At 43.9% G+C, this 21,268-nt stretch overlaps 1 protein-coding gene and 1 pseudogene across 2 annotated transcripts; both read left to right on the forward strand.

The window, feature by feature from the left end:
• Positions 1–1,163: 1,163 nt before the first annotated feature.
• On the forward strand, positions 1,164–3,704 carry LOC136471083 (protein YELLOW LEAF 1, choloroplastic-like; annotated as a pseudogene).
• A 2,958-nt stretch (positions 3,705–6,662) lies between these two features.
• Positions 6,663–21,108, forward strand: LOC136475683 (DNA-directed RNA polymerase V subunit 1-like). 2 transcript variants are annotated; one of them, XM_066473270.1, is made up of 20 exons: positions 6,663–6,899; positions 7,225–7,443; positions 9,809–9,896; positions 9,991–10,117; positions 10,228–10,343; positions 10,475–10,531; positions 11,012–11,182; positions 11,290–11,448; positions 11,541–11,696; positions 11,927–13,657; positions 13,746–13,921; positions 14,420–14,495; positions 14,579–14,706; positions 15,695–15,861; positions 16,843–17,117; positions 17,404–17,577; positions 17,664–17,804; positions 17,976–19,603; positions 19,786–19,894; positions 20,015–21,108. In XM_066473270.1, exons 3-20 carry the CDS (start codon positions 9,813–9,815, stop codon positions 20,558–20,560), a joined length of 6,021 nt encoding a protein of 2,006 aa, XP_066329367.1. In that variant the 5' UTR covers positions 6,663–6,899; positions 7,225–7,443; positions 9,809–9,812; the 3' UTR covers positions 20,561–21,108. The 2 variants fall into 2 exon arrangements, with proteins under 2 accessions (XP_066329367.1, XP_066329368.1); XM_066473271.1 differs by lacking the exon at positions 7,225–7,443.
• The last annotated feature ends 160 nt before the right edge of the window (positions 21,109–21,268 follow it).

Consider the following 21,268-nt stretch of genomic DNA (forward strand, 5'->3'; position numbering starts at 1 on the left):
GCACTCCCCGGAGCAACGCCCCTCACCGCCGCGGCACCCCTCATCGGCGCGGCGCCCTCATCAGTGGCCTGTTTCCCACCGCCGTCGCCCCTCACCGTTGGCCCGTTTCCTGCCGCCGGCGCTTTGTTTCCCGCCGCCATCGGTAGCCTACGGCCTTTCCCTACGCACGTCGATGTACTGCGGCCCTCCTGCGGGTGGCCGACCCTTCCCCTTCTCTACCTCCGACGACAATGTCCGAGCTTTCCATGGCGGCAAGGACACGAAGAGGATGACATGTTGGTCCCACATGTCATCCTCTACTAGGATGGATTTGGGTAGCCTGTGTTTAGGTAGTGTTGCTGGAGACAACAACAAAATATGGGTAGTATTAGAATGGGTAGCTACCCAAACAGACAAGTAGGTAGTCTGATTTGGGTAACATTGCTGAAGATGCTCTTAGGTGAGATGCATGTCCTAGACATATTTTTATCAACAAAAGAGCCTATTTTTGAGTAGCACTCCTCGGGTTTCTAAGGGCGTATTTGGCCTACGCCGCAACCGCACATGCCACGACTACGGTTGCGCCGCCAATGCGGCGAACGGTTCGTCCGCCACACAAATGGCGAGGTTGGGCGTCGAATTTGAACTGGCCGGTGCGGGAGCCGCCGAACCTCTGGCGAAGTGCGGCGTCGGTGTTTGGCACTTGCGGCATGTCGCACTTGGGGCGCGACGACCTATGACAGGCGTTGGGCGCCACATCCCAACACGCCCTAAGTTCGATTCCGTAGGAGCTAAATTTCAGGTTAGAGTTAAAAAAATCTTTTTTACGAGGTTCATCCCAAGTATGGTCTTTGGTCGTTTTCGCATGAGTTACTATATCACTGTGTATCAATAAAACAGTGTTCGAGGGTTTTATCGATTGGCATACAAAAATTCTTCTTCGTGATGCAATATCCGGAGGTGAGTCTTTTTTTTTCCACCGTCATAGTCCTTATACCTACCAACTTATGAACTCACTACTATATATATTTGCAAAATATTCACAAAACACCTGACCTCCCAAGTGCTTATATATATGTCACGCTTTTGCACACTGCCACTGCCAGCACGCTGGACAAAAGGAGGAACATGGATCAAAAAATTCAAAGCAGATGAAAACGACTGGATCGAAAAGAAAGAAAAAAAAAAACCGACTCGTGAAGCTCCTCGTCGAGCACTGGAGCCGTGGAGCGGGAGCTTTCCGGCCGAGCTGACAGCTGAGCGGAGCTCGCGAGCCTGGCTTCAAGCTCGATTGCTCGAACGAACGTCGGTGGAGAACGACAAATTTCCCGGCGCTCAAACGAGATCGGCTCGACGCTCGAGCTGGAACCTAGAAGGCTGGGCTCGCTTGACCTCAGCTCGTTGACAGGGCTCACCGAGTATCCCCGATGGATGGATAACCTTCCTTAGCTGCTCGTTGGTCGTTGCTCTCCCGCTGGCCACTGCTCTCGTCTCGCCTGCTGGAGTCCGCGGAGGCTGCTCCCTCCCAACCGCAACTGCTGCAAGTGCGAGGTGACCTTCTTCCTCACTCCTCAGCACCCGTGTTCATCTTCTGCGTCCTTGCGCGCGCGCGCTCCATCCTCAGAATCTCAGGTGAGGTCTCGCGGCGACTCTCACTCACGCGCTTCCCATCTTCTCCGGTTTCAGTTCGCCCAGGCCGCCAGCGCCCAGCGACGAGCTGATTCTACTGCACGCGGCCACGCGTCATGCCTACGATGGCGGCGCCGGCGGTGTCTGCTCCAAGCTCGCTCCGCGTTTCGCCCCAGGGGATGATCGGGGGAGGTCCGCATTGTGCAGCTTTTCTTTTTTGGAAAAAAAATTCCTCTCTGTTTAATGTCAGGGAACTGTCTTTCAGTCTTTGCTGCTTAGAACTGAAAGTGTGTCCTTTTTTTACTTCTCAGAGATCTCACGCAACAGCTCATGTTGTTCGATGTAGGACAAGGCTGGGGAGAACGGTGCCGCTACGGTTCACGGGCATCAGAGGGCTATCCGCGGCGCCACTGTTTCTGCCAGAGCTTCCATGGTAAGACACGCGGTGCTTGGGTGCGGTTGTGAGCTGTGTGTGACATGCGTGCGTGCTCCTCTGTTTTCCTGCGCTTTGCCTTGCAATTTTACTTGGTCAGGTGGTGTGCAGGTTAGTTTAGTTGCTAGTAGTAAACATGAGGAATCATTATCTTAAAACAAGTAGTAAACATAAGGAATACCTTATGTGAACACCATGTTTTCGATATAAGCAGAGTTAAACTTCTTCAAGAAAAAAAGGAGTATCTTATGTGTTGCTAATTGCAGCCTTCAATTGGCTGAAAAATAGGACAGTATGCCAGGCAGACACCTCTTTCTTTTTCTTTTTTTCTTTTGCGAGGAGACATCACCTCAGATTTCATTCAGATCGTGACATACATATCTCAAATTTGAAATGTTAAAGCTGCTGAAGCTTGTAGTTCGTCCAGTAAGTTACAAGTAACGGCATATAATTGTGATTGCAACTTACGACTGACAGCATAGAGTTTAATAGTTTATTGAGGCCAATATGCACATGCACATCACTCAAAATTTGAAGACCTTCAAATCAAAATGTGACGACAGTAAATTGGATTAATCACCCCTGGGAGAGCTAGGGATCTGGGGATTTAGCCACACAGGGAGAGAATGACCTTGGTAAACGCTGAAGAAATGAGCTTGCGCAGGTTCAGTTTGGACATAGATTGAATTTGAAGGCATGAAATTCGTTTACCTCTAGAGAAAACTGAATCTGAATTCAAGCTAGTTTGGCTACAAAACATAGTTCTGACAGCCTCTGAATTCTGATGATCAAATTTGAAGTGTTAAAGCTGGAGAGGCTTGTAGTTTGTAGGTTACAAATAACTTGAACTAGTCCTACGGTTTGTTCATTTTTTTAAGCTGCATAATAATCAGGGAATCTGAAACCAACTAACAAAGGACTGCTTGTTTAAATCTCTCTGCAGAACATAACATGTTGTGCAAACCAGACACAAACGGCGCAACGCAAATCGTATTCAGGGCCAACCTCTCCACCATCAGGTTCAGTTAAAGGTAATGGAAGCAGCCACCTGCACAACCTTGTTGAATGTGTTCACCCAATTGCCCTAGCATCCTTGCAGAACTGAACTCCAGAGTACAGCAAAGTTAGGCCTGCATTGGCTCACTAGTCATAACTTCTCATTTCTTTCCCTGATGATCTCTCATTGCAGAGAAGGTGAAGCCGAGGCTTGATGATGGAGGCGTCGGGTTTCCGCCATTCCGGTTCGGTGGAGGCGGCGGCGGCGGTGGCGGTGGTGGCAGCAGCTCTTCTGGTGGGTTCATCCTCTTTGTGATCGTCTTGCTCCTGGATTACCTGAAGGAGTTTGAGAGGAACCTGCAGAATGGCCACGGAGGGGTAGTGATTATGACGATGGGTTTGCACCACAGTAGATTTCTCTCTCAATGGTTTGGAAAAGAACATAGAAGAGCATGTTTACAGAGACTTTCACTTCGGTGCTTGTTGGTGTAATCTTTTTGCTAGGTAATGCATCGAAAGATTGGGAATTTTTTTTGAGGAATGGTAATGAGAAGTAGCAAATTTTAGCCATTTGACTGAATGTGTAATGTTGAGATCGAACAACAAGAGCCATTGACACCTGAAACTTCAAAGGAACTCTTTAGGCTGGTTCCTAGGAAAAACCATTTTCATGTAGTTTACCATGTCTGGATTAGCTGCGCCTGCGCTCCCAGTTCGAGTATACATTTCATCGAAAAAAAAGGAATGTGCATTGGGCGGAGTGTGAGGGCAGGGCACGCACCCACTCTCATGACAAATGAAATTTGGGTTGATGATGGAGTAATTTCTGGCCATTAATGGCCTGATATGATAAGATGTTAGTACGATCTAGATAAAGAGCCGGAGCAGAGTTGGATACAGACAATGATAGCTAAAGATTGAACTACCAACTATGTGATATGTTTTGTTTGTTATACAAAGCTACATGTTCCTATTTTATCTCATGGCGAATGAAATGTGTTTATGACAGAAAAATTTCTATCTTCAATGGCCAATCAACGGATATGATATTAGTAGGACCTAGGGGACGAGCAAGAGAGAACTCTATTTCTGCAAAATAAATTTTATGAACTTTTTTTGACAAAAAATTTTTATGTACTTTTATAGAGAAGGTAGAGGACTAGAGATTCCTTATGAAAGTGCACTTAAGTCCGAATTTAGTTCTATTGCATATTGCTAAGTGTGCACAGGGCACATATGGAATACCATACATGTTTGCCATCCAATTACAACTTTAATTCATAATGTTTTACTCAGTGAACCATATCATAAATGTACATGATAGTCAATACCTGCTCTACACTTAGCAAACATGGTAGCCATTTAGTTGTGTTTTCGTTCAATTCACCAAAAAAACACTAAAAAATAGCTAGATGCACTTTCAATTTACATATAAAGTTATTTTTTATAGTTGTGAGGTACAAAGTATTTCTCATAGAAGTCATTTTTTAATTTCACGTGCGCGTCAAATGAAATAAGCATTGTGGGTATATAATTTTCTGGATATTAATGTCCGTTAACCTAATAAACCCCCGGGCGCATAGGGAGGCATGATGTTGATTTAATCAAGTCAACCACAGTTAAAGTTGATTTTTCCCTTTTTACAAATTCTACCGTACATGCACAGACGCTAGCTGTCGGGGTTATAATACCCCGGGTATCTCAAGACATCGATTAGTCAGCCGCTCAGGCGGCCCACGACACACCAGCTAGTACAGGCCCAAGCGTCCGTGGCCCAACTAAGCTATGTAGGCCTGGGCCACGACCTCTTCTCTCTCCCTTCACCTCTCCTCTGTCCTAACCCCTGAGAGGAACGGAGAAGGGTAGAGCTCCACCAAATACGACTGTCCTAACAGGGACAGACACGCCTGCTAAGTTCGTCAGGACCGAAGGGACAGCCGTCTCGAAGTAGATGTCATCCCTGCGCCACACCGTAGACAAAACACCGACACTAGCAAACACACACCTTTATTCACCTTATATGAACACAAACGTAAAACTATCTCTACGAGCATTCTCGAAAGATTAAGTTGCTAGGTCTTGGAGTTGACGAATTTTTAGATCAAATGTTATGTTTTTATAACGTAGATACACCCTTTTCATGTAATATACCGCATTCTAGCCTTCAAAATGTGCATGGAAACATAATGGATTATAGGTGAAAAACAATTTTGCATTAAATAATTTCTATTTATTAATTAATCACTATTAATTAATGTTGATGATAACATCTGATTAAGAAATAAAGTGAATAGTCCTGCATCTTTTATGTTCTCTATTAATATGTCATAAATTTTTTTAGAATGCACTATATTATAGATAGAAGAGATGGATAATTTCTTTTTCCACAATCTCACGAGAATAACTAAGTACTTATTAGACTATCTTGGGTGTCAATGGCCTACGATAAGGTATTCATTATCAAATCTTCTCTTTATTGAAAATAATCAATATGGGCAGAGTTATATTGCGCGACCTGTTGTGCGCTCTGCGAGAGCGCGAAGCACGTGATGTTAAGGTCTTCATATCAAATCTTGTCTTTATTGAAAATAATCAATATGGGCAGAGTTATTGCGCGACTTGTTGCGCGCTCTAGGAGCGCGCAAAGCGCGTGACGCTAAGGTCTTCATATCAAATCTTATTTTTTATTGAAAATAATCAATATAAGCAGAGTTATTGCACGACCTGTTGTGCGCTAGGAGCACGCGAAGCGTGTGACCCGGCTCCGCACGTCTTCTTCCTTGAGACGCGACTCCTTCCACCGTCCGGCATGCCCTGCCTCTCCCACTCCCGTCTCCTTCCCTGATGCCCTCGACTGCGGCTGCCTCGCCGCCGGCCACGCCACCCACCTCCCGCCTGCGCCCCTCAACCCCGTCCCCCCTAACCTCTGCCGCGACCTTCCACCGCCGCGTCCTCGCCCCGCCCCCGTCCCCACCACCTGCGGCCGCCGACGAGTTGCTTCGCTACCCGCCCCGACCCATTGACCCCGTCCACCCTAATCACAGCGCCTCGCCGTCGAGCACCGTCGTGACATCCCTCTCGCTATCCTTCACTCCGCCATCTCCGGTCGCGTCGCGACCTCAATTTAGCTACTAAATTTCCCCATATCAATGAGAGTGTTCGGCTGCCCTTGATCTGAAGAAATTTGGATGGTTTAGAGAAATTCTAAAAAATTTATAAAAAAAATACTATTTTAAATAAAAAAAACAAATCAAATCAGATTTAAAGACACGCGACGCCAATATTGGCGGATAGGGGGCGGGGGCACACAGCCAGTCTGCTGGAACACACAGCATGGAAAAGTGTCATTTCGCGGCATCAATGCTCGCCCCCACTCCAGTCAGCTGGTCACGGTTCCCGACGGCGGAGGAGGCGAATCAGCCGCCGTTACCCACGTCGCGCCTTTCCACCCCACCCTTCTGCCAGGTAGGTCCAGACAACAGGTCTTCCCACCAGTCAGTGGAACGCGCAGCGTTCGCCGCGCCAGTCACGCAGCTGGGCTCACCAGTCACCACCCGTCACCTGCTCACCGCGCCTCTCCTTTCGTGCCCGAGCACTGGTGCGCCTCGGCCTCGGCTGACCCGTCGTCCCTTCCAAGTTCCACCTCCTCCGCTTCCCTCCCTCCCCTGTCCCCTGTCCCCTCTCCCCCTTCTCACACGCGCACAGTGACTGTCTCCTCCTCGTGTTCTCCGAGGCGGAGCAAAAACCCTCCCTCCCCCACCGCGCGCTAGGGTTTTAGCGCGACCGCGACGGGAGCGTCACGGCGGCCTAGGAGACGGGCGGTGGACGCCGCCGAGGCGGGGGTCTTCGCCGGCGCGTACTGGTAAGTGGCGGGTTTGATTGGGCCCACGGAAAAGGCTGCGGCCGTGTCTGTGCAATGCGGGTGGGGCTCCGGCTTGCGGCGATCGGGGATTGACGCGAGCCGTCCCTGGGAATGGGGGTTCTGGTTGCGCCGCGGCGATGTGGCTTTTGCCCCCTTTGTCGAGGGTTTTGATGGGTTTTTTCTCGGGGGGAAATGATTATTGAGGGCGGTGCAGCGCATGTTTGTGGTGCTGGGAGATTGATCGCGTTGATTTGGAGGCGTTTCGCCTGAGTTTAGTTTGTCATGTGTCCTTTGTTTGATTATTTCTCGATTTATTTGACCGCAGCTGTGAAAACAATCGGCCCTTTCTACTACAACCGCATAATCCTGCACCGCGAGCAGCTCTCTGCCGGCAAGCGCCACGCTTGCTCCGCCTGATCTCCCGCTCGCGTCGGGTCCAGGGAGGAGGCGGGGAGATGGCGGGATCCGCGTGACGAGGCTCCGCTTGATTTCCGGCTCGGGTTGACTCAGGAGCGGGGAGCAGGAGTTCTTTGCATCCGGCGAGGTCAGCTGTGCTGATAACCTCCTGCATTTCCACTTGTCCTGGCACAAGCGATTTATGTGTTTAGTAGTCGTCTTGTTGTTTTAATGACAGTAAAGTGCCACTCTTTGTGAAGTTTCGTTGTTGAATTAATGTGTCCTATCAAAATGTCCTCAGGCTCTGGGGATTTTGTTAAGCAGTATTTGTTCTTAGAGCAATTGCCGTCGCCATAGGCTAGAACATCTGTGCATGTAGATTGTCAGCTATGAGTAAAACTAGCAAAATAACTGAATAGGGTAAAAGAAACCATACTGACGTGACCCTGTTTCCTAGTGGGGTTTCCTACTGTACGATCCTTAGCATCTCAACCATCTTTTTCAACAGGTCGCTAGAGTAGTTAAACACTGGGTTTTGCTGGATTTGCCTTGGCATTGGTTTATCTTGCCAGTCGATGACCATTTCTGTGTATACATGTGCATGCTCAGTCCGTGGTCACTCGCCTATTTGTTTTCTCCATGACTGTGATTTGTGATTTCTCTTAGTACACTGTTATTGTGGCTTTTTAGGTAAGTGTACTTACTGTTTGTGGATAGAGTACGGAGTAGTAAAGGCAGAGATAGACTGGACTCACCCTCTGAAGAGGCTCTTAGTTTTTATGTTTATTTCTGCTTAAACCAAATGAATCTGCCATACTCTGTTATATACAGTCAGCTGTTACAACATTGATTAACAAATTGCTATTTCTTCTCAACTTAAGCAATGAGCTCAAACAAACTTGAACAAACTCTCAACTAGGACAAGGTTAGCCACTTGTGGGCGCCTGCTATTGCTTCTTACGACGTGAGTAGATCTTGCTGATGATGTTGTCCACAACATATAAATTGTCCATGCCAGTTGTAATTGCATAGCATGAGCTCCAAAGGACCTGGCAAATCACTTTGTAGCAATGACTACATTAACTTGAAAAGATGTGATGTGATTGATGCTGGACTTCCATGTCAAGTCCTTTGAAATCAAATTTAGTGTCTTGTTACATGCCATCCTGTTCAGCTAACACCAATTTCAGTACTCTTACATCTCATGTGAATGTGACATGCATTATTTTTTCCTTTACGTTTTAACCTTGTACACTTGTCCTCTAAAATAGCCAGCTGGTTGTTTGGCTGTTTTTCTTTTCACCCTATCTCGTGAAGTTGCCTCGTTCTCTTACGCAACTGAGTAACCTTAAGCACTGTTTTCTTGTAAAAGATAGCTTTGGTATTACATGGAAGCCTGTGACTGAACGTCTAGCATACTCATTTGGTTTTGGCATCTCACAGGACATTCCTGATAGCAGCCTTGATAAGCAGGTCGTAGATGTCATTTAATTTCTTGGTTTCAGAGCAAAAAATCTGGCACTGTTGAATTTACAATACTTTCCATTCCATGCATATGCTACATAGATAGGTTAGTTATGAGTATTTTTGCAGTTTACACTTTATGTGTTTCTCTGCAATCTGTTTGGAGAATGTTATTTGTGAGTTAATACTTTATTTACAATTTAAGGCTTTAGGGAATTCATATGACTCTTTGTAAGCAGAGAAGTGAGCATCTTTACTTTGAACTGTATGGTAAACATCACTTCTGTGCTTATGCCTTCTTGCTTGTTGGGTATAATATACTTGTTTTACAATATATTATCCCAAGAGCAGCGAAATGGGTCATTTGTCATATCATTTTCCTTCATTGTCTTTGTTTTTAATTGTTTACCCTTATGTATGCAGTACTAGATCATATGCATGATGTTATTTTATTATTTAGGTTAGCAGATGAGCTTTAAGAGCTACTGCCCTCAAAAGAAAATCTTTAAGAACCACCATGGTACTACCAAACATCACTTGCCAAAGTCTTCTGACTGCCAGTTGCCAACACGGTTGGCCAGCACTTTTTTGTACCTGCTCCTCAGCCCTGGGGAGGAGCATGGAGGTGGCGGGTTTCGCACGGGAGGCTTCCGTGGCGGCGAGGGAGGTGGCTGTGTGGTGTCCGGCGAGGGAGTGTGGGAGCTCGGGTCTAGGAGCGGCGAGGGAGCGAGGATCTGGGAGCGGTGGAAAGTTGCCGAACAACGGAGAATAAGGGGAGTATAATGGATGGTGGTTTGGGAAAGAGGGCACAAAGGTCTTTTTACACTTAAAATCAACATAATAATCAGGATTGGCAAACACTTTGATTTTATGTACTGTAGATTTTTTTGACTGCAGATTATCTGCAAAATTAGATTAGATTTTAATCAATTCTTATATAAGTAGTTCCAAACAGGCCGTTAGTTTGTTCATTGTTGGTATTCGTGCTACCTTCTTCTCTGTCTTGCGAACTGTGTACCTGACACCTTTTATCCATTTGTTGGTTGCAGAGAAATGGAGGAGGATCACTCGGCGATACTAGTCTCTGAAGGTGCTATTAAAAGCATCAAACTTAGCCTCTCTACCGGAGAAGAGATAGTAAGTTCTACAAATCTGATGCTTTTACCAGTAATTCTAGCATACCAAGATGCTTTTTCTCCAATGATGACTAATTTTTTTTGGGTTTCTGAAGTGCACCTATTCGGTAAACGAGTGTCCAGTGACCCACCCTAGCCAGCTTGGAAATCCATTCCTTGGGTTGCCCCTTGAAGCTGGGAAATGTGAATCATGTGGGGCGTCTGAAAATGACAAATGCGAAGGTACACACTGGTTTTTTGTTCGTAACACTTTCATACATTGTGCTCTAGAGAGCGACTTAGCGAGGACACCTTTTTCCTTTGTTAACAATTAAGTTTCTCTGCATATGTAGGGCATTTTGGGTACATTGAGCTACCTGTACCCATATACCATCCCTGCCATGTCAGTGAACTGAGGCAACTATTGAGCTTGATATGTCTGAAATGCCTTCGAATCAAGAAAGGGAAGGTACTTGTAAACCCAACTGCATAACCTTACTTTGTTGTTTTCCTATACTGGTTTTCCTGAACCATATGTGTTTTTACACTGATGCTTCACCTTTTGGGTTACTATTTATGAAATTTTTTCTACCTTTGCAGGTGAAACAAAGTAATGGAAAAGGAAATGTGTCAGCAACATTGTGCTCTTATTGCCGGGTACATGCCAACATTCTTCTTTTTTCTTCTGGCTTGAAGTAAGAGCAAATAGATACATTGGACTAGTTACTGGTATATGTAGGGATATGGAAGTAAATGCCTAAGCTAAAATAAAGTATACCGGTGTTCAAATTCAACCACCTTCCTCTGTGGTCTGAATGATTCATGAGTTGTTATTTAAGACAAAGAAGACATAACAGGATATACTGAGTCAGTGCTTTAGGGAGGTGTCATTTCACACTGAAATTTATTAAAATGCAACTAATCTAGTAATATATCCTTCATAAGTGACTTCAGTATAGCTGACAAATATAGCATTAGCATTGAATTCAGTCATACGTCCTTGTTCATTAGTGGATGGCTTCCTAATTTGCATCCTTGCTTGCTGCTGGTCTGGTGCCAGTGCTGACACTAAACCTGTGTTGGCTGGATGAGTGTCCACTCATGTTTCCTGATCATCCCAGAACTTGTTGTTTATAGGATATTCCAGCTCTGTCTGTGAAGGAAGTCAAGACAGCAGATGGTTGGATTCGTTTAGAGTTGAGAGCACCTCATAAGAGACACATGACAGAACGTTCATGGAACTTTCTTGATAAATATGGATTTCATCATGGTGGATGTTCTCAAGTTAGGACACTGCTTCCAGAAGAGGTGATATTCTCATGAGTCATGAGTTATGTTTTCAAGAGATTTGTTTTGGTAGCTTTGATGAATTCCAGGTTGTTTGAATAACCCGCTGATTCATCGTTATTTATTAGGCTCTGAATATATTGAAGAAGGTTCCTGATGATACTAGGAGAAAGCTAGCTGCACGGGGATACATTGTTCAGACTGGGTATGTGATGAAGTACCTTCCAGTACCTCCGAACTGTCTATATATTCCAGAGTTCACCGATGGGCAGAGCATCATGTCATATGTGAGTTTTCTAGTACACGTATCTGGTAGTTTCTTCTTATACTTCTTGTTGAGTCCTATCTAATGTCCTGATTTACTTGCTTCTCATATCAGGACATTTCAATAGCTTTGTTGAAGAAGGTTCTTCAGAAGATAGAACAAATTAAAAGATCAAGATCTGGTTCCCCAAACTTTGAATCACATGATCTTGAATCATGCGATTTGCAGCTTGCGATTGGCCAGTACATACGTCTAAGGGGCACTACAAGGGTATGTGGAAAACTAGATAATTTAAACCTGTTTACATGGTGCATGGAAAACACAGTCACAATTTGTTTATAACCACTAGAATTACAGAAAGCCCTGCACCTTTGCAGTAGCTTATTGTGCTTTGATCTGTTATATAGTGCGCACTGGCATTTATTTCTGATCAATCTTTTTATTTCTGACTGAGTTGTTTTTTGTATTCTCCACGATAACTTTTGCATCTTATTTTGAAGGGCCCTCAAGACAACACCAAGCGGTTTACTGTTGGCAGTGCTGATTCAGCTGCATTGTCAACAAAACAGTGGTTAGAAAAGATGCGGACGCTGTTTATCAGCAAAGGGTCAGGTTTTTCATCTCGCAGCGTTCTGACAGGAGACCCATATATTGGGCTAGGTGTAGTAGGGCTTCCTTCTGAAGTTGCTAAGAGGATGACCTTTGAAGAACAGGTCACTGACATAAACATTAACAGATTGCAAGAGGTGGTAGACAAGGGACTCTGCTTGACCTACAGAGATGGTCAAGCAACATATGCGATAACTGTTGGATCAAAAGGGCACACAACACTTAAAGTTGGTCAAACTATCAGTAGGAGAATTGTTGATGGGGATGTTGTGTTCCTCAATAGGCCGCCCAGCACACATAAGCATTCTCTTCAAGCTTTCTACGCATATGTGCATGATGATCATACGGTAAAAATCAATCCTCTCATGTGTGGCCCCTTTTCTGCTGACTTTGATGGTGATTGCGTGCATATATATTATCCGCAATCGCTTGCTGCAAAAGCTGAAGCCTTGGAGCTTTTTAGTGTTGAGAGACAACTGATTAGTTCCCACAGTGGGAAGGTTAACCTCCAGCTAGGTAACGACTGTTTGGTAGCTATGAAGTTCATGTCTCACAGAACGATGTTACACAAGGAACTAGCAAACCAGCTGGCAATGTTTGTGCCATTTTCACTTCTGGCCCCTGCTGTAATGAAGCCAATTCCGTCTTGGACAATCACACAGATAGTGCAAGGTGCGATACCAGCTAAATTGACTTGCCAAGGGGACACACACTTGGTTAGGGACAGCACAATCATAAAGCTGGATCTTGACAAAGAATCTGTTCAGGACTCATTCCCAGATTTGGTGTCCTCCATCCTTCGTGAGAAGGGTCCAAGAGAGGCTCTGCAATTTCTGAATGTGCTGGAGCCATTGTTGATGGAGTTTTTACTTCTCGACGGTTTGAGTATAAGCCTGCGGGATTTTAATGTTCCCAAGGCTCTATTGGAGGAAGCACAAAAGGACATTCAGAATCAGTCCCTTATTCTTGAACAGTCAAGGTGTTCTACAAGTCAATTCGTAGAATTACGAGTCGAAAACAATTTGAAAAGTGTCAAGCAACAAATTTCGGAATATGTTGGGAAATTCTCTGACCTTGGGTTGCTTATTGATCTGAAAAAGGAAGCCTCAATGGCAAAAGTAGTACAACAGGTTGGTTTTGTTGGCTTGCAACTTTACCGCGAAGGAAAGTTGTATTCAAGGCGCTTGGTAGAGGACTGCTTTTCGAACTTTGTGAATAAACACTCGGCCATTGGAGATGACTATCCTCCAGAAGCTTTTGGCCTCGTGCAAAGTTCATATTTTCATGGTCTGAATCCGTATGAAGAGCTGGTACATGCTATATGTACTAGAGAAACTATGATCCGCTCCTCTAGAGGGCTGTCAGAACCTGGAACTTTGTTTAAGAATTTAATGGCCATCTTGAGGGATGTAGTTATATGTTATGATGGAACTGTGAGAAACATTTGTAGCAATTCCATCATTCAACTTAAGTATGGGGAAGATGATGAAGCTGATTCTTCAAGTGCTGTACCTCCTGGTGAACCTGTGGGTGTCTTAGCTGCCACAGCTATCTCAAACCCTGCATACAAGGCTGTCTTGGATTCCTCCCAAAGTAACAATGCTTCTTGGGAGTCAATGAAGGTAGTAACGTTATAAATATTTCTTGGAATTTAATCAAGGGGCCTTGTTGTTACTGTTTAACAAGTTTATTTTATTATTACCATAACAGGAAATTCTTCAGACAAGAACTTCCTATAAAAACGATGTGAAAGATAGGAAAGTTGTCCTGTTCCTGAGTGACTGCTCTTGTGCTAAGAAGTTCTGCAAGGAAAGGGCTGCACTTGCAGTACAGAGTTGTCTTAAGAGAGTCACACTTGGGGATTGTGCTACTGATATCTGCATTGAGTAAGTTACCATAAATGAAATCCTCAAATGTCACTGCCACCTTGCCCCCTTCTTTTTGTGGATTGCTCTGAGATCCCGTCTTATAGCTAGTAAAAGCCAGTTAGCCAGTTTTTCTCTAGATAAACTGATTCTCCTTTCTGTTTGATCGTTTAATGATCATATATTCATGTTCCTTGGAATTAGATGCTTATTTTCCATGTTTGAGTAAGCAGCATTTTTGAGCTTCCTTAATCATCTGATTTCCCTGTCAGATTGTGCAATGCTATGCAAGTTGACAGATCAGTTTAGCACTTGGTTGTTTACATATGCAATTGGGTCAGACATGCCTACTTACCGAAGCAGCAATTGTTATGAGAAAACTTAGCAAGCTTTCTAATCAAAGTGGTTAAATGCATGGTCTGACCATTCTTGAAGTGAGAATAGATGCAGGATGCTTTTGTGCAGATTTTGTGCTTATTTCTTTGGGGTTAACCACAAATATGTTGTTTGCATTTTCAGGCATCAGAAGCAAATAAATTTAGATGGAACATCTGAAGCTGCCCCAACTCTTGTAGGCCATATTCATCTGGACAAGGTATAATGGTATATGATTTATACTGTTTTTTTTTTTTGCATAAACTGTTTCTGTAAAAAAAATATGCATAACTTTTTTTGCAGGGACATTTAGAAAGGATAAACATTAGTATTCAAGACATTCTCCAAAAATGCCAAGAAGTTTCTGGGAGATATGGAAAGAAGAAAGGACACCTTTGCCATCTCTTAAAAAAAATTACTTTTGCTACTGGGTAACCTTTTCTTAGTTTCCTACTATAATCCTGTGAGCTTTCATTTGTTCAACCCTAAATATCACATACATGATTTGTTTAGATATGCCTCCGGTTATAGTGTTAGTACCAGGCTACCTGCTATCGATGTTGGCGATGCTGCACAGCTGCAGTGCTACCAAATTTTGTCAGATTAATCTTCTGGGCAAATTTTTTAGTCCATGAAACTCATTGGGGGCATCATCGTCAAGGGTCCTGAGTTGGAGGCCTAGCATTGGGGGAGGGAGGGAGGGAACGTGTTCTTGATGAGAGGTGCGATCGTACTTCAGATTTGTTACCAAGTCCCACATCGAGGCCTAAATTCAAATTTTCGGTGTTGTAGAATGACATATAATCAAGCTAGAAAGGTATGCTCTTGTAGTACACGAGATCAAAAATAATTTCAGTCTGCCTTGAAAACTAGAGCCATCTCATTTTTGGACAAGCCGACAAAGAGATCAAAACTCCAATGGATTCGCTAGACTACAGCTGACATGAAAGAAAGGGGAAGTGATACAATAGCAACTTAGTGTTAGCAGCATGAAAATTGGACATTTCCTTTGCCTTTTGTTAGTTGGGTGTGAGTTTGTCTATTCTGTAGCATTACAAGGGCATGCTTATCAGCTTAAGTTATGCTTAAATTTGAAAGGAATCATCTTTTGCTAGTTGCATTATACATTTATTAATGTTATTTGCTTCCTAGTACGTTTAATGAGTGGGTTTGATGTTGTTTGTATCAAAAGAGTTAATACTAAGAAGGGAGGCAGTGTTAGTTAATGTATTGTCAGGGTTTTTGTCTGGGGACATGCGCATTGGGAATCAATATATTGTTATATCAATAAGTATTACTGTCTTTTCACTGTAACTTTTTTTATGACTCATTTCTGTTTATTTGACATGATCCTTACATTATTTCCATTAGTTATAGACTTATAGTTGATCTAAAGGGTTTCAATTTAATCCTTTGCAGTGATTGTTCATTCACTCAGATGCCAATCGATGGAAAGCTACATAAGGTTCCATGTGTGCAGTTTTCTTTCTCTGATGACAACACTGTATTATCTGAGTCTGTTGAGAGAGCGGTGAATGTGATAGCTGACTCTGTCTGCTCAGTGCTTTTAGATACAATTATTAAAGGTATAGTGAGTTGTACAAACTAAGCTTCTTCCTTTATAATTTCATTTACTGGATAGCTTCAAGTTTCACTTATTCCATTCAAATAAAAGTTTATTGTTCCTATCTTATTGAGAGGACTGCTGTGGGCCTAATTTTTATTTTACAATAGTGGCACATATGTAGAGTAGGGAGGTTGTACAGTGGATACCTGTGATGGCAAGACATTAAGCTTATCTTGGTTGAACTCCCATCATTCCCAATGGACCATGGTTCCTTATTTCTGCTGATGCGGGATCATTGGTGGAACATCAGCTTGATCTTGTATCTCCATAAATAACTATCTTGGCTGAAGGGAAATTGTTTCCAATAGATAGGATCTTTATTTCTAGTCCTGTGCCCCCCATTTCTAGCGTTTAGAACTTTGGCTTTTATCCTTAGGCCCAGTTCATGTTTATGACTTATGGGGTATACAGGCAGCAGGCAGAATCGACAAACTGGGCAGAATCTGTCTAGAATATTATGCAGCAGAAACACTTGTTTTTCCTTGTCAGAACGTAGTACTATGAGTTATGATCTCAGCAGAACTTTGGCTTCTGATGCCTACTCTGTATTTATCAACTCAGATACACTGAACATACTTCAGTATTCGTTTGAGATGTATATGCACCCATCTACCAAATAGATGTTTTCCATTTTGCTGATATAATAGTCAATCTTTCTCTATATTAAAATTAATATAGTGAATGTTGATGATACACATTTGGACTTATATCAAAATATTTACTTCCTGGCACCTTTGAGTTTATGAGGAAAAATATTACATTCGCTATCTGCAATGCTAGCTGTGACTAAAATGTTACACTATTCTGGGTTTTACTATTTTTACGCTTGAGGTCGTACATGTTCTTTTGTCAACTCATTGATGATCCTAATTCACCATTAGGTGTTCCCTAATGAAGGGAATTGACCATCTTAATGGTTTGGTGTTCATTTGTTCTGTAGGTGATCCTCGAATTCAAGCGGCAAAAGTTATCTGGGTTGAATCAGATGCAACCTCTTGGGTAAAAAACACACGGAAGGTATCAAAGGGTGAGCCGGCGTTAGAAATCATTGTTGAAAAAGATGATGCTGTAAGCAATGGGGATGCCTGGAGGACAACAATTGATGCCTGCTTACCTGTACTTGACCTCATTGACACACGGAGGTCTATTCCATATGGCATTCAGCAAGTGAGGGAACTTATTGGCATCTCATGTGCCTTCGATCAAGTTGTGCAGGTTTGTCAACCAAGCATGTTTTAATATTAATGGTTAAGTCAGCAGTTTTGACTGCAGCAACACCACAGGGACATTTATTCCCCACCCAAGGACTTCTGGGGATTGGTAGATCAGTGTCTATTCTAGTTTGATTGGGTTAATTAGATATTCTGAGGTGTGTCGTGACTCGCATTTTATTTTGCATCCAGTTGGCTCGTGTTGTATAATACTTATTACAGTGAGGGTACTTTTCTTATTCATCTTGCATCATTTGCATTGATGTTCTTATGCTTGCTTATTTGTTCAGCGGCTTTCAACGACTGTAAAAATGGTTAATAAAGGAGTTCTCAAGGACCATTTGATACTTGTGGCAAACAGCATGACGTGCACTGGAAGTTTGATTGGGTTCAACATTGCTGGCTACAAGGCAACTTTCCGTTCGTTAAAAGTTCAAGTGCCTTTCACTGAGTCCACTTTGTTTGTAAGTTTGTACTTGAAATATCTTGTCCATAATTTCTTACATGTCATTGGCGCTTTGTACTCAAATAACATATTCTGTTTTTGTAGACCCCTATGAAATGCTTTGAGAAGGCTGCAGAAAAATGCGATTCTGATTCATTGGGATGTGTGGTCTCATCATCCTCATGGGGCAAGCATGCAGCAGTTGGTACTGGCTCATCTTTTCAAATTCTCTGGAATGAAAATCAGGTATGCTTATCTTATCAACTGGAGCTTATTGCTTATGTATCACTATATCAGTAGCAAATGTTGAGCCTATCTTATCAGGCCAGACTATTTTTGGTGTCACCAGAAAGCTCTTCTTTTGGTTGATATGATCTAACCATATAGATTTTAAAATGGTTAATTTCTTTGTTGCAGCTGAAAAGCAACAAGGAGTATGGTGATGGGCTGTATGATTTCTTAGCGTTGGTCAGAACCGACCAAGAAAAGACAGGGTACATGTTCTTGGATGATGTTGACTACCTTGTAGAAGAGAATGCAGTAGATGACATGTGCTTATCTCCTGAGCCTGATGGGACCCTGGGTAAGCCCACCTTTGAGGATAATTTCGAAGAGCAAAATATTCAGAAAGGCAGCTCATGGGAAAATGGCACAACAATGAACTCAAGTTGGGAACAAAATGCTAGTGCTGCGAATGATTCTGGTGACTGGGGAGGCTGGGGTAGTGGAGTTGGAGCTGCTGCAAAGCCAGCAGATCAAGATAATTCATGGGAAGTGCATGCTAAGGTGCCGGACAATTCCACTGATTGGGGAGGCTGGAGTAGTGGAGGTGGAGCGGCTGCAAAGCCAGCGGATCAAGATAATTCATGGGAAGTGCATGCTAAGGTGCAGGACAATTCCACTGATTGGGGAGGCTGGAGCACTGAGAAGCCAACAGGCGAGGCAACTGTATCTGGACAACCAGCTGAAATGGATACTTGGGCTGATAAGGGTGCTCAAATGGATTCAGATGCAGGTGATGATAATTGGGAGAAGAAGTCCAGCACTCCTGAGGCATCAAATAAAAATGACCCATGGGGCAAATCAGAAAATACATGGGACAAAAGAAAAGGAGATGGAGGTGATGGTGCCTGGGAGAAGAAGTCTGATGATGGCCATGGCAATTGGGAGCATCCCAGCAACTGGAATGGGCAGAGTTTGAATGTAGATCAGGACACGTGGGGAAATGCCAGGGGCAAAAAGAAGGCAGATGGTAACTGCCAATGGGAGGAGCAGCCAAGCACTTACAAACGGAAGAAGACAAATGCTGATCATGATTCCTCCTATAACAATGTGATGCTACCATCAGACAATGCTTGGAATGCTGGAGATGGAATTGGAAGACCAAATGCCAAGTCTAAAGCAAAAGATAAGATGGAGTCTGATGAGCATCTGAAAGTCCCAAAAGAATCAGACACATGGAATATAGGGAAATCAAATGAAAGTCCATGGGATAACACTGATGCACTACAGGATTCCTGGGTTAACAGTGCAACTCGCAATAACAACACTCAGGGTGGTTCATGGGACAAAGTAGTAGCTATAAAGGATCCTGATTCACAGCAAGATTCATGGAGTAATGTGACAATCCAGAAGAATGATGCACAGAATGATTCTTGGGACAATGTAGCAGATAAGGCCCCAAATTCTGCCGCAGAAGACTCATGGGGTAATCTGGCTGCAACACCAGTGGGCAATTCAGATGCTAAGCAATCAGATTCTTGGGATGGCTGGAATGCTGTGCCTGCTGAGAACTCACAAGGTACTGCTCAATGGAAAGAGACAACTGATTCTGGTAACAAGGACTGGAAAGCAGATGGATGGGGTGCCAAATCTGGTAACTGGAGCAGCCAAAGAAACAATCCTGGGAGACCCCCAAGGAGACCGGATGAGAGGGGTCCACCTCCACCAAGACAACGGTTTGAACTAACAATAGAGGAGAAGAACATTCTTCTAGAAGTTGAACCCATAATATTACGTGTGAGAAGGATCTTCCGTGAAGCATGGTAAATTAATTCACAATCGCTTGCTGATTTTACGTGCTTCTTAGTACTTGGAAGTTTCTTTAATTAAACAATGAAAAATGTGACTGATGTTTTACATGAAAGAATGCGATATGCAAGACAGCTATATTGTTTTATGCAATGATAATTTTGAATTCTAATTTTATCTATCTTAATTTTGTCAGTGATGGTGTGAGGCTCAAGCCAGAAGATGAAAAGTTTATCCAGGAGAGAGTTCTCGAGCACCACCCGGAAAAGCAATCCAAGGTGTCTGGTGAAATCGACCATCTAATGGTATGGTTTTACATTTGACTTTTGGGTTCTGCATTTCGTCATGTGATCATCCATCAAAGATTCCATGTTGAAAATAAGTCTTATTTTGGAGCTTGGTTTGTAATTGCCTTGCTTTGACAGGTCAACAAGCATGATACTTTCCAGGACACTCGGTGCTTTTTCGTGGTCTCCACAGATGGATCCCAAGCAGATTTCTCCTACTTGAAGTGCCTGGAGAATTTTGTGAGGAAGAACTACACGGAGGATGTCGACTCATTCTGCATGAAATACTTAAGGCCACGTCGCAGGCAAGCACCACCACCTGATGTTGGGACAGCACCAGGCGCTCTGACTGAGGTTACACTGCCTACCGCAGCTGAGACCGAGCAAGGCACTCCAGCCCCTCCAGCAGAGGTTCCACAAGAGACTCTGGGTTCTCCTGCAGTGGCTCTGGAAGGATCTCACAATCCCAGGACAGAACCAACCGACAATACTGAGCTTCTAGGAAAGGAGCCCGATCTGACTCCAGCTTCTCCAGCTGCGGCACCGCAAGAGGCTCCTGAGCCAGACCCAACCGACGACACCGGGCTTCTAGGAAAGGAAGCCAAGCCTAATCTGACTCCATCTTCTCCATGTGAGGCTATGCAAGCGACTGCGGACCCAGACTCAACGTGGACTGATATTTAGGCTGTGTGAAACTGCAGCATGTAAACGCCAGACTTGTGCTCTGAGCAAGTGAGCATTCCCTTGCTAGTCGTTGGTTACTTCCCCTGACTTCATCTGGAGAGGCGGTAGCGGCAAACGTTTAGTCCTTAGCGGCTGCTTTTCTCGTCCTTTTTGCCTTTGTCCTGATGGGAACTATGTAAATCCTTGAGAACAATGTTATCCCGTCAGCCGTGGACGTATCTAGTTGAGTAGTTGCTCCATCTGCTGTGAAACCTTGTGATGGTTTCTGGTCTGAAGCTGGCTGGGGTTGATGCAAAAGCAAAACTCAGGAAACCTCGATATTATGTTTGGTGCGGTTGTTTGGTTGTCAGGTGGATCATCAAATCAGCCCTGCCCTATGTCCTCCAGAGATGTGCTTGTTGAGGTAGTAGATAGTGTGTCACGTTACGTGCCGTGTTTAAGGGATGACCAGTTTGAGCTGTTTCAGCTTTGCTGTTGCTGTCATTACCGGAGCACGGTATGAGCGAAATAACAAGTGTACAAAAATTACGACAGCATATTCAAGTAAGTAATAATATTTAGGTCTGCTAAAAGATGGTCCATGACTCAAATTCACTATCTGCATTCGGGCCTTCGGGGGCAAACATGCTTTCGTAACCTGTTATATACTCAGCTGCCCTCCGATCCTCATCTAACGGTCCAGACGCGCTTGCCCGGCCACCCACGGCC

This window comes from Miscanthus floridulus, chromosome 8, assembly GCF_019320115.1.
Source record: "Miscanthus floridulus cultivar M001 chromosome 8, ASM1932011v1, whole genome shotgun sequence".
NCBI classification, from domain to species: domain Eukaryota; kingdom Viridiplantae; phylum Streptophyta; class Magnoliopsida; order Poales; family Poaceae; genus Miscanthus; species Miscanthus floridulus.